At 64.3% G+C, this 14,777-nt stretch overlaps 1 protein-coding gene across 4 annotated transcripts in view; it reads left to right on the forward strand.

Moving 5' to 3' along the window:
• AGAP3 (ArfGAP with GTPase domain, ankyrin repeat and PH domain 3) overlaps nucleotides 1-12,531 on the forward strand; it is a 28,100-nt gene extending 15,569 nt beyond the window's left edge. For 2 of the 4 annotated variants that reach the window (XM_043464144.1, XM_043464142.1), the window contains 8 exons: nucleotides 3,793-3,961; nucleotides 6,927-7,046; nucleotides 8,387-8,524; nucleotides 10,190-10,344; nucleotides 10,446-10,536; nucleotides 10,640-10,862; nucleotides 11,517-11,772; nucleotides 11,892-12,531. In XM_043464144.1, the coding sequence (XP_043320079.1) occupies nucleotides 3,793-3,961; nucleotides 6,927-7,046; nucleotides 8,387-8,524; nucleotides 10,190-10,344; nucleotides 10,446-10,536; nucleotides 10,640-10,862; nucleotides 11,517-11,772; nucleotides 11,892-12,098 (1,359 nt within the window). In that variant the 3' untranslated portion in view covers nucleotides 12,099-12,531. The remainder of the gene's footprint in view (nucleotides 1-3,792; nucleotides 3,962-6,926; nucleotides 7,047-8,386; nucleotides 8,525-10,189; nucleotides 10,345-10,445; nucleotides 10,537-10,639; nucleotides 10,863-11,516; nucleotides 11,773-11,891) is intronic. The other 2 variants (XM_043464143.1, XM_043464146.1) reach the window with 2 other exon arrangements.
• Nucleotides 12,532-14,777: the final 2,246 nt, after the last annotated feature.

Here is a 14,777-nt window from a genome sequence, read left to right on the forward strand (position 1 = left end):
GACCCGAACCAGGTTCAAAACCGTGGTAACACTGAGAGCACCAGTGAGGCCAAGTCCAGGGTCTCCGTGCAGGCCCCCCGGGGTCCGAGGTTCCCTCCTGATGGAGGCTGCTTCTCTCCGTCCTCTCCTCATCTCTTGGTGTCCCCGCCGGTGGCCGCCGAGCTCCAGTTGCCGGCTTCCCTGCCTCTATCCCCCTTGGCCATGTTTTCCAACCTGAGCAAACTTTCCAACCTGAGCAAACTTCCCAGCTGCCGGCAATGAGTGGGGACCTGCTCTCCCTGGGAGCCGTCTGCTCCCCTTGGAGGCACCCTCCTGTTAGGAAGCCGGCGGAGGAAGGCCCTCCGGGAACTCCGGAAGGCACATGCTCCCCCTCCCAGGAAACCCGAGGGCAGGGGCGCTGGGGACTCGCCTCCTGATCAGCAGGCCGGTCGGGCTGGTGGGACCCGGGCTGGTGGGACCCAAGGGGCTCGCGGAGGAAAGGCTGGTGGGCAGGTCTCGAGCCTCACGCCTGGTCCTCGCCGGGGCCCAGGAGAGCCCGCCACAGCCTCCCCCATTTTGCAGCCAGCGGAGCCATTCACACAATCACCTTCTGTTAATTCTATCTGCAACATCAATTAAATTGTTTGTAGAAACTAATTGAATGTGGCTTAATCACACATCTTAATAGCTTTCCACGCTCTGAACTCGTTGTTAATTCCAGTAATAAAACGAGATGAGAACGCTGGCTGGGTAATTAGTGAGGAGGCTGGGGAAGAAATTGCTGTTTGATGGTGGGTAATAAAGGCAGCCGTGGTGACCGCTCTCCGGAGCCGCCGCGGAGCTCCCCCGTTCTGCTGACGGAGGGAAACGCTCCCTACGCCCGTCCGCCGCTGCAGTCTCCTCGGGGGACCCGGAGCTGGTCCGCCCCCACCCCCGGCTGGCTGGGTGCTGGTCTGTTGGGTGGTCAGCCCTGCTTTCCCCCTTCCGTTGGTGTGTGGCTCTCTGGTCCCAGACGGAATCCTTCCGAGCAGCTCTGGTTTCTTGGCCTGGGGTCAGCTTCTCCCCCGCTCCGCCCCGACCCGTGTCCCAGCCTGGGGAGCCCAGGGCTGTCGCGGGGCCTGGAAACTGTTGCAGCTGCTGTGACCTCCTTGCGAACTAGAGCAGCCCGAGCCCTGCCCCCGGGAAAGGGACGGCAGCTGTGTCTTCGGCCCTGCCAGCTGTTGACAGTCGTCTCGAGCTGAGATGCGACCGTGCGTGGGGACCCGGGATGCGTTGCGTGTGGAGCCAATCGGAGGGCCGTGGGGGCCTGGACTGCGGGGGCCGCCGGGACGGTGGAGTGCACGCTGGGTACTAGGCAAGGCCAGAGGGCCAGCGGTGACGGGAATGGGGGTGGGCGGAGCTGACTGGGGAGGGCTCGGGCTGGGGTCCGAGCCCTGGCAGCGCGCAGCAGAGCAGGGGTGGGAGGTCGGGGCGGGGGGGCCCTCCTGTGGTGGAGCCTGCCCTTGTCCGCGTCTCAGCGATGCTGTTCTGTGCTTCTGAGACACCCTGGGAGCTGGGTGTGCCCGAGTCCAGGCACCCGGCCCTGTCCCTCACCAGGAGGCCACAGACGCAGGGCAGAGCTGCAGGGCAGGGCGCGCCTCCTCTCCGGCTGGCGGGGCCCCTGTGGTCCTTCTGAAGGGTTTCCCAGGTGGCTCAGCAGTAAAGTGTCCACATGCAATGCAGGAGATGCAGGTTCGATCCCTGAGTTGGGAAGATCCCTTGGAGGAGGGCATGGCAACCCACTCCAGTATTCTTTCCTGGAGAATCCCCATAGTCAGAGGAGCCTGGCGGGCTGTGGTCCGTGAGGACACAAAAGAGCTGGACGTGACTGAAGTGAGTTAGCACGCACAGGCCCGGCCAGGCCTCCGGGAGTCGGTCCGCGTGCTGGTATCGGGGTGCCCCGTCCTCCCCGTAGTCCTCCCGCTGGCCCCAGTGATTCCTGCAGGGAACAGCAGCCTGCGGGGGGCAGAAGCGGAGCAGGTGCTGGGCTCTCTGCTTCCTCGATCTCACTCCTTCTCCTCTTCGGAGACTCCCACGTTCTCTTGGCTCCTTGCGGCCAGGTGACCCCTTTCTCCTCGAGGTCATCTCGGTTGTTCACAGGGTTAGGGTCAGCCCGGAGCCCCTGGTCAGCCCGCCCTGGCCAGCACTCCCCGTCAGCTCTTTTAAGCAGAGGACATCGTCCCTTTTCCCTGAAGCTGCAAGATGGGAAGGCAGGAGAACGCCTGGGAACAGGAAGTGGTGTCCCGGTGGGACCTGGATGAGCTCAGGCTGAGCCGGGTGCTCAGGGAAGCACCCTGATGCAAAATGTCCCAGAGGCACTCCTGATGACGGAGGAGAGGAGCCCGTCCGAGTCCAGCTGGTGAAATTCCCTCCAGAGTTAAGTTGGCGCCACTGGCCCGGCTTCTGCCCCCTGGGGAAGGACCGCCCAGAAGGTCGCCAGGGCCATGGATGAGGGAGTAGCAGCCCAGATCAGAGCACTAGGGAGACCGGCCGGGCTGGGAGAGGTTTTCAGCAGAGGGAGGGCAGGGCTCCACTCTGCATCCCCCAACCTACCTCCCGCCAGGTGCCACCCGCCGCCCGGGGCGAGGTGAAGACAGCAGGCATGATGGGGTCAGCACCCAGCTGCTCCCACTCTTGAGATCCCTCCCCCCTTGTCCGCATCCAGCCCTCCAGGTGCTGACATGAAGGCAGGGCTGGTTCGCTCCAGGGCTGAAGAGGAGGTTCACTGGGGACCTGAACAGGCTGGGCTTGAATCTGGCTCAGTCACCTGCTGATTGTGACCTTGGGCAGGTTATCCATTGTAAGGATAACCTGTTTTTCCATCTGTAAAGCGGGCACAGTAACACCGTCCTCCTGGGTCGTCGGGACACTCACGTGAGGCAGTGCGTGAAATACAGACGTGATGTCAGCTGTCGCTTGGGGGACCCCTGGCGCGTGGCTGGGCGGGCAACGTGTGACGTTAGCACTGATTACTCTTCCTGCCGCTGGGATGTCCACGGGTATCTGGAACTGTGCACTTGTCTCACTGTTCCTCAGGACGGCAGAAAGAATCGAAGGCTTCCCTTTAACTATTGGACAAATATTTATCATCAGGCACCAGGGCTTCCCTGGTAGCTCAGACGGTAAAGAATCCGCCTGCCATGCAGGAGACCTGAGTTTGATCCCTGGGTTGGGAAGATCCCCTGGAGAAGGGAATGGCCACCCACTCCAGTATTCTTGCCTGGAGAATTCCATCGACAGAGGAGCCTGGTGGGGAACAGTCCATTGGGTCGCAAAGAGTCAGACAGGACTGAGCAGCTTATATACATTTGAAGGACTAGGCGCTGCTCTAGGCTGGGAAAGTTCTCGAGGCCCCAAGTTGTGGTGGGAGCATCTGCAAACAGGGCTGGGGTCCTTGGTGACCAGCCACCCAAGGCCCAGGGCAGCCCCATCGTCCACGTCCCCAGGGGCCTGTCGGTCCCTCTCCTCGGCCATCCGGCTTCTCTCCGAGTCCCATCTCAGGTCAGTACTTGGCCTCCTTTGCTTTGCATCCTGAGCCGTCTTCCCTAAAGGAGCCCAAGTGTCACTTCTGGCCCCAGATCCTCTGTGGCCCCTGCCCCACTCCCGGCAGAGCCCCAGAGCCACATGCAGGCAGACCTAGAGGGGGGTGCTGGGGGCTCCACAAACGTGAGCAGTGCTGGGAGAGACCCAGGAGTCGGGAGGGTCGGGACGGGGTGCTGCGGAAGAGTGACCTGTCCTAACATGTCTCCCCCCGTCTTGTCCGTGTGGCCCCAGGACTATATGCAGAACATCCACGGCAAGGAGATTGACCTGCTGCGGACCACCGTCAAGGTGCCTGGGAAGCGCCTACCGCGAGCCACGCCGGCCACAGCCCCCGGCACCAGCCCCCGGGCCAACGGGCTGGCCTTGGAGCGGAGTAGCACGCAGCTGGGCGGGGGCACAGGTGAGGGGCTGCTGAGGTGGGGGCGTGGGGCACACTGTGACCGGGGGGGGGGGCGGGGTGGGCCTGGGAAGGTAGGCGTCAGGGGGCTGCGTCCAGCCTGGGCCCTCAGGGCTCCGGTCAGGCTCGCACCGAGTGTCAGGCTTTAGGATCAGCCCAGCTAGCATGTTGGCCAAAATGCGGCCCTCGTGGGGTCAGTAGGGGAAGTGGCCAGTGGACAGCCCGGCGGATCAGAGCAGGGACAGGAAGCTCAGGCCGACAGGTGGTGTCAGCGTCCGGAGCAGAGCAGGCGATGGGGGGCACAGGAACCAGGGCCACATCTCAGACACGCTGGCCGAGCGCGCTGCCTGGGGGTCCACAGTGCCGGGTGGGGTCTTTGTTCAGAGGCGTGGACGCCGCCCCGCCCAGCAGTCAGGAGAGCAAGACGGTGCTTGTTTGAGGCAAGGGTCCCCGCCCTGCCAGGGTACCACCCTGTCTGGAGGCGCTGAGGGGTCAGGGGCACTGGCACCACTGATTGAGGGGTGCTGGGTGTGCTAGCCCTGATGTCGAGATCGTGATCCCATGTTACGGATGGAAAAACAAAGGTTCAGAGCGGTTAAGTAACTTGTCTGCAAAATCCCCCAGAGGAGCTTCCTTGGAGGCTCAGTGGTAAAGTCTGCCTACAATGCAGGAGACGCAGGTTCAGCCCGTGGATCGGGAAGATCCCCTGGAGAAGGAAATGGCAACCCACTCCAGTATTCTTGCTTGGACAATCCCGTGGACAGAGGAGCCTGGTGGGCTACAATTCATGGGGTTGCAAAGAGTCAGGCGTGACTTAGCAACAGAGCACCCAAAATCCCACTGAAGTGGTAGAGAGGGGTTTGAACCTACATTGCCTGACTGGGGCAGCTATGTGCTTCCACTCAGCCACCTCGAGCTCAGAACGAGGCCCTTGAAATAGGCAGAGAGTGCACTAGTGGACGGGTGGAGGGAGGGACGCTAAGGACAGGAAAACAAGAAAGATGGGTAGGGTGCTCAGAGCCACCGGCGGGGGTGCGCTTGGGGGCAAGGGGGCGGGTTCGCTGGCCTGAGGACAGTGAGGGCAGCCCGGGGGTGCCAGCCTGGGGCTTCTCAGGTGGCACCAGAGGGCAGAGGACGCGGAAGTGGATGGAAGGGGAGCCCTGCTTGCAGGCAGGCAGCAGGGGCACAGCTGGCTGCTTCCTTGGAGGAGGGACACCCAGGACCCTTTGTCCTGCCATGTTCCCTGAAGGCCCCCACCTGGGGAGCGGAAGTGGTGTGTGAAGCAGGGGTGTGGCCCACGCCCCTGTGTACCCAGCCGTGCCCACCGACGGCTCCCCAGTGTCCCCGGAACACGTGGCCGGGCCGCCCCCCCCCCCCCGCCCGGGGCCGCGTCCCCCCGGCGTACCGCCAGCGACCTCGCGCACACTCACAACGCGTCTCCGCTCACCGGGCGATGTTAACATCTCATTATCTTTGTTACTGTAATTACATTATCCGCTGCTTTATGCAGAATTATCCTCCGAGGACTAATTGATGGCTCCATGTTTAATTCATTAATCATTAGCATCAAATTCGACAATTACAGTGCACACTGATTGTGGGATTGCAGGCGTAATGAGGGGAGAATTAACAAAGAAAAGGGAACCTGCCCGCCCTCCCTCAGGGTTTTAGGTTGGGGGGCTTGTGGGGAGGAGGTTTGGGCCTTGTGGTATCTTTGGTTAGGGCTGGGGTCTGGGGGGGATTAAGACCTGGAACCTCAGGGGAGATGGCGGGGGGCGGGGCAGGAAGTCTGGCCCTAAGGCTGCTGCTCCCCTGGAAGGTCTCCTGACCGGGCTTGGGGGGCCGGTGACGAGGCCACCCCAAGAAGGGCTGAGTTGGCAAGGACCTGTTAGGCAGAGCAGGAGGGGGGCAGGATTCCGGAGAGAGGAGCCTCGGCGTGTGGCCGCGAGGGGCTGGCCCGCACCGGTGTTAATCAGCGCTTGCTGTGTGTCTGCTCCCGCCGTGGGTGTCAGGAAACAGAACTCGCCCCACCCTGCAGCGTCCTGCGGGCCTCAGAGCATCGGTGTGACACGGCCGGCCTGTTCCTTTCCCTTCTAGGGGCTTCTGCTTCTTGCAGACACTTGCCCCTTGTGCTTGTGGGGCTGGCCAGGGCCCCCTCCGTCAGGCTTATCCAGCCCCGGGGGTCTCTACCTGTCACGAGCACCCAGCACCCGGCTGCTCCCCCCCACCCCGCTTTCCATGCAGACCCCTGGGTGTGACCCCTGGTCCTCAGACTTGCTGGCCAGCTGTGGCCTCCTGGCCTCAGGCCCCGCAGGATCTCAGGTCGGTGTCCGAGGCGAGAGGGCTGCGGTCGCCCCCGGGGGCCGACCATGGTGACTGATGAGCCAGGGAGGGCCCTGCCACCGGCCCCCCGGCACTCCTGGAGCCGCCGCCCCGTTCCCCTGGCTCCGTCGTCCTTCCCCCCAATGGGAAACGAAAGATTAATTTTCTGCAGCCCAACAGGATAATTACTAATACTAATTAGACATAATTACTTGAATTTGATACACTTATTTCTCGTCAGAACGGCAGCAGAGCTGAGGCACAGCCCGCAGCGTGTGTGGCCTGGAGTGCGGGCTTTGGGGCCTGACCAGCAGGGTCGGCTCGGGCCGGGACGGGGAGTCAGCCCCGCTGTCCCCCCGGCAGCGTCTGGCTGTGCTCACAGGGTGGGGTGGAGAGGGGACACGACGGGTGCAGGGAGCGAGGCGGGGCGTGAGGTCTGAGGCCGGCCTGAGCCCCCCACCCCAGTTCTCTGGCGAGCCTGGCAGGTACTCGGTGAACCCAGGAGCCCCTCGTTTTTTTTCCCAGTGTCCTGCGGGCATTTCTCAAGCTCTGCCTGTAGGTAGCTGTGCTTTCAGGATGGCCTGTGGGCCACCCTTCCCCGGGGCCCCTCCCCGTCTGACCCTTCCTCCCAACCCCCCGTCCCCAGGTACCCCCCACCCAGCCAGCAGCCCAGCCTGGGCCGGTCCGCGCCCTGAGGGCCTGCACCAGCGCGCCTGCTCTGTGTCCAGCGCCGACCCGTGGACTGAGGCCGCTGCCCTGCCCCCAGGTACGCAGGACCCGTGAGGCTGAGAGGGGAGCGGGGGTCCCCCCGCCACACGCGCCCCGGAACAGCCCTCCAGGGCTCGGAGAGGCCGGGCGCTCCTGGGAAACAGGGAATCAGGGTGGCCACCTCAGGCCCCCGCCAGCGGCCGGCGCTGGAGACCCTCCCTGCCTCTGCAGCCCCCCTGCCCACCCTCTGCCGGCCCCAGGCGGTGCTGGTGGCGCTGGCATTGCCATCAGCCCCCCGTGCAGCCAGCTCATCAGCCTCGCCATGGGGGGACGGGGAGGGAGGCCGGGGCGGCGGGGGGGGGTGCTGGGGGCTTCAAAGATGGGAAGGGGGCCCTGCAGACAGATCAGGGAGTGGTCCAGAGAGTCTCTCCCCACACTGCCCCTGCGATAGGCCAAGGCCCCTCCCCGACCTTCCCACGTCCCTTGCTCTCTTTACGGGGGTTGCTGTCTGGACCTTGCTCACATGGCTCTTCTTGCCCTTACCTCTCCCCTGTGTCTTCAGCGGGTACCTCACTCTCACCCGCGTCCTGACCCTCAGCCCTGATCCATCAGTCAGAGCAACTCCGCGAGGGTGTGGGCGGGAGGAGACCCACCCCCTCCCGGGGCTGGTGCACCTGCCGTCCCTCCTCCTCCGGGCAGCAGAGCATCAGCTTCTCCCAGCGACCCTTCGCAGGTCCCCACTAAGCCCCCCGCCCAGCCCAGACAGTGGGAGGGGCTGGCTGCCCACAGCCCGGGGCCTGCCCCGACCTCCTGCACCCAGCCCAGGCCCCCCCGGGGATGGGGGGTGGAGGCCTGGCCCGACCGGTCACCGTCCAGGGCCGTGCCGGCCTCCGGCCTCCGTGGGCCGCTCTGTTGAGTCTGGAAGGAGGCAGGCAGGCAGGGAGGGAGGGCGCCCGCGTGTCTGCCTCTAATGAAGTTTGACATTTAGTGGTGAGCGCCGGGCGGGGTGCGGGAGACGGGAGCTTGATTAGCGCGCTCTAATTGACAGTAATTAGGCAGCTCCCTGATTGTCTCTAATTCTGCTATTAATTGTGAGGAGCTGGGAGTGTGATTGAGGATAAATTTGGTGCGGAGCTGCTGGGGTTTCAGCTCCCCGCGAGCGAGTTCCCGGCCGCCTTCCGCCCCTCTGGGCTGCAGAGGCTGGCTTCCCCTTGCCTTCCCTCTGCTCTGCCTGAGTTTCCCACCCTCTCCTCCTCCAGGCCCGGGGTGGGGTGGGGCGGGGTTGGGGGGTGGGGGGAGAGGGCAGGAGGGGCTGCTCCCCCCAGGTGGTGCCCCAGCTTCAGGTCAGGGTGCTGCCCCCTCCCCACTTCCCACACGTCTCCCACTCTCCCTCACCAGCCAGTGGCCCCGCTGAGGTGCTCAGCTCCAGCCCCAAGCTGGAGCCCCCCCCATCTCCCCACTCCAACCGGAAGAAGCACCGGAGGAAAAAGAGCACCGGGACCCCCCGACCAGACGGCCCCAGCAGTGCTGCTGAAGGTTAGGGGGACCCCCCCAAGGGAAACCGGGGCGCAGGAGGTGGGCAGGGGGACTTGGGGGTCGTCCTGGAAACATCACGCCCTCATACCCTCTTGTCTGCATTAGCTTAAGCACCTTCTCATAATAATATCTCATAACAGCAGCTCCATAACTTCTGGTCATTTAGACCTGGTGTCTTAGCAAAAAAGCTCCTTCGTCGGCCTAACGTAACCCCTTTCCTTGTGAAAACGTGGGCTTCCTTCGTTTACTCTCCTAGAAGGTAAAAGACTGCCAGTCCCGTACCTCTTCCCGGTGATGCGGGCAGGACCTGTGTTCCCTCCGCCTCTCGTAGCACCCGTCGAGTTTTTCAGCATCCGCGTGTGTCGGGCTGAGTCTCTCCTTGGTTGTCTCTGGGCAGAGGAACCCCAGCTCCTCAGATTCCACAGGTCCTTGCTCCTAACTCCTTATTCATCACAGCACTGCTTGTCTGGCTTTCCCCACGTCCTCTTTGAAGCGTGCGTCTTCTCAGTGGCTGGAGTCCCTTTGGAAGTTTAACTTAGGTGGATGCACACTTGCTGGGCTCTGTTCCCATGGGCAGGGGCAGGGCTGTGGGGAGACCATCACTAAGGGAAACAGCGGCTTCTGCAGAGCCGGCCTGTGATACAGGGGTGCTTGGCGCTCACGGCCCGGGGCCCATCTGGACCAGGGAACTGAGTCCCCATGGGTGATCAGGGCTGTGGGGTTCAGAGACGGTGGGGAGCGAGGTGAGGCGGAATGGTGGCGCCTGGGGAAAGAAAGGTTCCAGCTTTTGCCATGAAGACAGTTCTGTTCAGGGCTTCCTGGAGCGGGAGCCCGGCCCTGAGGACTTCCGGGGTGGAGGACGGGTCAGGGTCACAGGCGCCATGGGAAGCTGCCCCGCGGAGCCTGTGGCCTGGTCTCTGCAGCCCCCACGACACACTTCTGCTGGTCGGGAGCTGTGTGCCCCCCCAGGGGAGGGATGGGGAGCAGCGGTGAGCATCAGGACTTAGGCTCACGGGGATGGTCTGGTCAGAGCGCAGAGCCTGGAGCAGCGCCTCCACACTGCCGGGGGGTCACAGTTCAGCCCCCAGGGCTTGTGACCGCACACGTCCGCGGATCCCTGTCTGCTTACATGTCCCAGGTGGTCTCTGGAGGAAACCACGACCGCTCCCCACCCCTGCCCTCCCTGCCTGCCTGTGCCAGGGGAGGGGGGGAGGGGCCCGGCTCCCAGGAGCCCCACGCCGACGCCGTCAGGAATATTGGGTTTAATGAGCTGCAAAATGAGGCGGCTGCAGCTGACATGTACGGATGGTGCCCACACCCGCCTCCAACACCCCCCCCACACACACACCCCGCCCCCTGGCACTGCCTCCCAGCACCCTGGTGCATCTTCTCCAGACCCTGGGCTCTGCTTTCTCTGGGAAGCACCCCTCTGACTTCCAGACTTGTTCCTGGCCGCACCGGGGCTGCCCACGAACCTTGCGTCCCCACCTTTTCCATCCAGGCTCCACAGGTGGCCAGGTTGGGAGGCTGCTCTCCGCGCCCCCACTTCCCCCTCTGCGAGGAGCCCGAGAGCACAGTCCTCCAGGCTGGGGCCCAGAGGGGCTGTATGTGTGTGCGACAGGGGCCCTGCCCTGACGGGTGTGTGCGCCCTGTGTGTGCCCGCAGAGGCCGAGGAGTCGTTCGAGTTCGTGGTGGTGTCCCTCACCGGGCAGACGTGGCACTTTGAGGCCTCGACGGCCGAGGAGCGGGAGCTATGGGTGCAGAGCGTGCAGGCTCAGATCCTCGCCAGCCTGCAGGGCTGCCGCAGCGCCAAGGACAAGGTGAGCGCGGGGCGGAGGGGCGGGGCGGGGCGCTGGGTGGGGGGTGCCCCACGCTGGCCTCCTGACTCACCGCCCACCCCGCCACCCCCCCATCCCTTCAGACTCGACTGGGGAGCCAGAACGCAGCTCTGGCCGTGCAGGCCGTCCGCACCGTCCGGGGCAACAGCTTCTGTATTGACTGCGACGCCCCCAGTGAGTGCCGCGGCGGTGGGGCCGGGCTGGGGGCTCTGGGTGGGTGGAGCTCGAGGATGGGGGGGGGGGCGGGGCGGCTCCGTCACGTCCTCTCCTCGCCTAGATCCGGACTGGGCCAGCCTGAACCTGGGTGCGCTCATGTGCATCGAGTGCTCCGGGACGCACCGGCATCTGGGGGCTCACCTGTCCCGGGTCCGCTCCCTCGACCTCGACGACTGGCCACCCGAGCTGCTGGCCGTCATGACCGCCATGGGCAACGCCCTGGCCAACAGCGTCTGGGAGGGGGCCCTGGACGGCTATGCTAAGCCGGGGCCTGACGCCTGCAGGTGAGGGCATGAGGCCCCGGGTGCTCCTGCCGGGTGGGGAGCTGGGAGGCTGGGGGTTTGGGGGGATGGGGGCCGGGCGGCTATGACAGGGCTGCGGGCTGGAAGGGTTAAACCCTGCCGTTGCTCTGCTCGGCCGTGGGCCCCCGGGGGTGCCCTCCGCCTGTCACTCAGAGCCTCACAACAGCCGGCCCTTTCTCCGCCGTTATCAGCACGTCGTGGGGCGGGGGGCGCATGCGCAGGGCCCTATCGCGCAATGGCGCAAAGCCTACAGCCGGAGCGCCGAGATATGGAGAATGGGTGGTAGATAGATAGGGTCGTCCGTGGGCCCCCAGGGCAGGCCCCCGCCTCCTTTGTTCCGGCAGGGCCAGATAAGCTGCCCACCCACGCCCTCCCGCCCCCAGCCCTGACTGGAATCCACCAGCCCTCGAGGCCCCCCAGTCCCTGCCACGCCCCCCCGCACATCCCCACCGCCCGCCTGGGGTCTCCCCGCAAAGAGTTACGTCCAGCCTCTCCCACACTCTCTGCGCCACCCGCTGCCCCCAACCGCCCTGGGTCCCTCGGGCTGCTTTCTGCTCTGAGGGTCCTGGCCCCCTAACCCCCACCTTGCTCGCTCCCCTGACCACCCCCCTGGCCTGGCCCTGTCTGTGCCCGCAGAGAGGAGAAGGAGCGCTGGATCCGGGCCAAGTACGAGCAGAAGCTCTTCCTGGCCCCGCTGCCCAGCTCGGATGTGCCGCTGGGCCAGCAGCTGCTCCGGGCGGTGGTGGAGGACGACCTGCGGCTGCTGGTGACGCTCCTGGCGCACGGGTCCAAGGAGGAGGTGAACGAGACCTACGGCGACGGGGACGGGCGGACGGCCCTGCACCTGTCCAGCGCCATGGCCAACGTGGTCTTCACGCAGCTGCTCATCTGGGTGAGTCGGGGGGGGGGGGGCCCTCCTGACCTCCCTGACATCCGTCCTCCCCCTGCCACCCCTCGCGGGGGGAACCCACACCTTTCCTGCCAACCTTGAGAACGTGCTTCCTTCTGCAGTACGGGGTGGACGTGCGGAGCCGGGACGCCCGCGGCCTGACCCCGCTGGCCTACGCGCGGCGCGCCGGCAGCCAGGAGTGTGCCGACATCCTCGTCCAGCACGGCTGCCCCGGCGAGGGCTGTGGCGCGGCCCCCGCCCCCGGCCGAGAGCCGCCCAGCGTTGCCAGCGCCTCCGCCGAGCCGCGCCGCAGCCCCAGCCTCCTGTGAGCCCCGGGAAGAGGCCGGAGGGGCCAGGACTGACGCCGGGCGCGGGCACCCACCTCCCTCCAGGCCCTGGGGCAGACGAGAGACACGGGCTGAGACCCAGGGACCCGGGAAGAGTCTGGGAGGAGAGCCGGACGGGAGGGTCAGAGGAGACGCCTGGGACTCCAGCCGCCACAGGTGTTTGGCCCCCGCCCGGCCTGCGCCGCTGCGGAGGGAGGAGATGCTTTGGGGGTGCTGTGAGAGGAGGGGAGCAGGACCTCGCCCTCCTCCAGGTTCCTGCCTTCCCGTACCAGCCCCCTGTAGGCCCCCCCACCCCGAGCCGGGAGCCTGGGCGGGGCAGAGGTCCCATGTAAATGTGTACATTGCAGTATTTATGTTTGTGTACATACTTGGTGTGTGTGTGTAATGAGCCAATAAACCAGACCGTGTGTGTGTGGCCTGGCTTTCACCTTTCATCCCCCTGCCCTTCCAAGAAAACACCCCTCCGGACTCCCCTTCTGCATCCCTGTCCTCTCCTCTCTGCTGTACTTTGGGGAGCCCCCCCCCCCCCCCCCCCCCCGCCCAGCCTCCTCCGCGGGTTTCTCTCAGCCCCTCTTTCTCCAGGGGTGGTGTTGAGTCTGTCAGCTACCCCAGGAGGGGAGACTAGCCCTGTGCTTCCCACTGGAGGCTCCCTGCCATTCCCCCATCACCCTCACAGAGGTTTCCTGTTGGTCTCCTTGCTTTCATCTGTATTCTGTCAAGTAGCCTTATTAACGCCACGCCTGTGCTGCCAGAGGTCACCCGCAGAGAGGGCAGGAGTCCGGGAACCAGCCCCACAGCCAGATGTGCAGGGGGTCAGTGCCCGGGAGGAGGGTCTGAGGACTCGATGGGACGAGGGGGGCTCATGCCAGGGGAGGAGACACATCGCCGACGGCAGGACGGCACCCTGGGCTGCCCCCAGCCTCCCTGCTAAGCTGGAGGCAGGCCCCAGGCCCCCCCACCCCCACCCCGTGTCCCTCGGACTGTCCCCAGTCTCGCTAGAAAGACGGCCGGGAGAAACTTTCTGCTTGTCCTCTGAAGAAGTTGCTAGGTTAGGGTCCCCGCTCTCGAGGGAGCCTGCCACCACCCTGCTGGTGGCCTGTGAGTGCTGTGGGTGTGGCGGGCTGGCAGGCTCTGCCAGTGGGAAATTAACCAAGTAAAGCTATTCAGAGAGAAAACCGGATTTTATTTTCTTCCTCCACAGCCCCTTTCGCAAGGCGGATAAGCGCCTTAAGCAAAGATAAGGGCAGAATAGAGACAAGGCTATGGGTATGTGTTAAGATTGGGTTCCTGGGCTCAGAAAAATGCTAGCAGTAATCATCTCCTTAGGTTCCCTAAGGAAAAGAAGCCGCTTGAGAGGGCGAATAACTGCCTGGTATAGTTCAGGAGGCTGCAGAGGCAAAGCCAGGGGGAAAAAAGGCAGATGAAGGCCTTGGTTTTGTCAGTTCTCGCCCACCCCTCGCCCCGGACCCAGGGTAGGGGCATAGAGCCCTGCGGACAGGATTCCTGAGAGCAAGGTGACTACAGCTCCTGGGATCCTTGACCTCTCTCTGCCTGACTTCTCTCCTAAAAAGAATTTCACCCTGTAGGTTCCCTCTGTGGGTCAGTCTAAGGTTTCAGACAGCCTTGATCTAGATCAGGGTGGGGCTCATCTGGATTACTTTTTTCTTGGCCTCCAGCCTTCCTGGAATTTAGCCAAAGAAGAGAGAAGACCCTGGATGCCTGTCCCAGCCCAGGCGCTGTGCCGCCGTGGCTGGCGACCAGCCACAGCTCCAGGGTGCCTTCCCTCTGGCTGCCAGAGCCGCTGGGAGGGAAGGGCTGTCTCAGTCCCATCGGGAGAGGCGGGCGGTGGATATGTGAGCGACTAGACAGCTGACCCGCCCAGAGCCGGGACCCACAGCACGGTGCCCTGGGGCAGTGAGGAGGCTGGCCGGGGCTGCCCTTGCTCACCTGCCTCCCTCAGAGCCTTTTAATCTCAGCGGCTCAGGAAGAGAGCAGGTCCTGTTTCTTCCCAGGCGGGCCTGTTAACCGTGACAGCAGCTTCACCCGGTTTCTCTGGGTACAGGGCGGCAACCCGTCTCGCGAAAGCGGGGAAGCGGCCGACAGCTTCAGCGTGTCTCATTCCCTCCTGGTCTATCCTGTGCCCTGCGGGTGTCCCTGAAGCCTCACATCTGTCTCCTTTGTCCACCGCGGATGCTGTTCCTTAATTTGCTAGAAGAATCTCCACCCCGAAGCCTTTAAAGCCTGTCTCTGTAGCTTCCCCCACAGCACACACCCTCCCAGAACTACCAGACACACCTTCCCGCCTCCTGTACTCTAGTGGGCCCTCTCAAACGGAAGAGGATCTGGGGTCCCAGGCTTCACAAACGAGGCAAAGTGGGTGGGAGGGGAGACCACCATCAGCGCTGTAAGCACAGAGGACTGAATGTGGGTCTTCCGCTCCAGGCCCTCAATGTCTGAAATGTCAGAGAGCAGCAGACATGGCCGGAGCTGCCGTGTCCTCTGCACAGAAGACGATTTATGATGGTTGGGCTCCCGGGTGGCGAGGGTGAGCCCCTGGCCTGCCCCGGGCCCTCACAGGACTCATGGCCTCCACCTAGTCAGACACGGCCTGCATGCACCCGCCTTGAGAACCTGGGCTGTAGCCCAGGTTCACTTCCTCTC

This window comes from Cervus canadensis, chromosome 3 (assembly GCF_019320065.1).
Source record: "Cervus canadensis isolate Bull #8, Minnesota chromosome 3, ASM1932006v1, whole genome shotgun sequence".
Taxonomy (NCBI): Eukaryota; Metazoa; Chordata; class Mammalia; order Artiodactyla; family Cervidae; genus Cervus; species Cervus canadensis.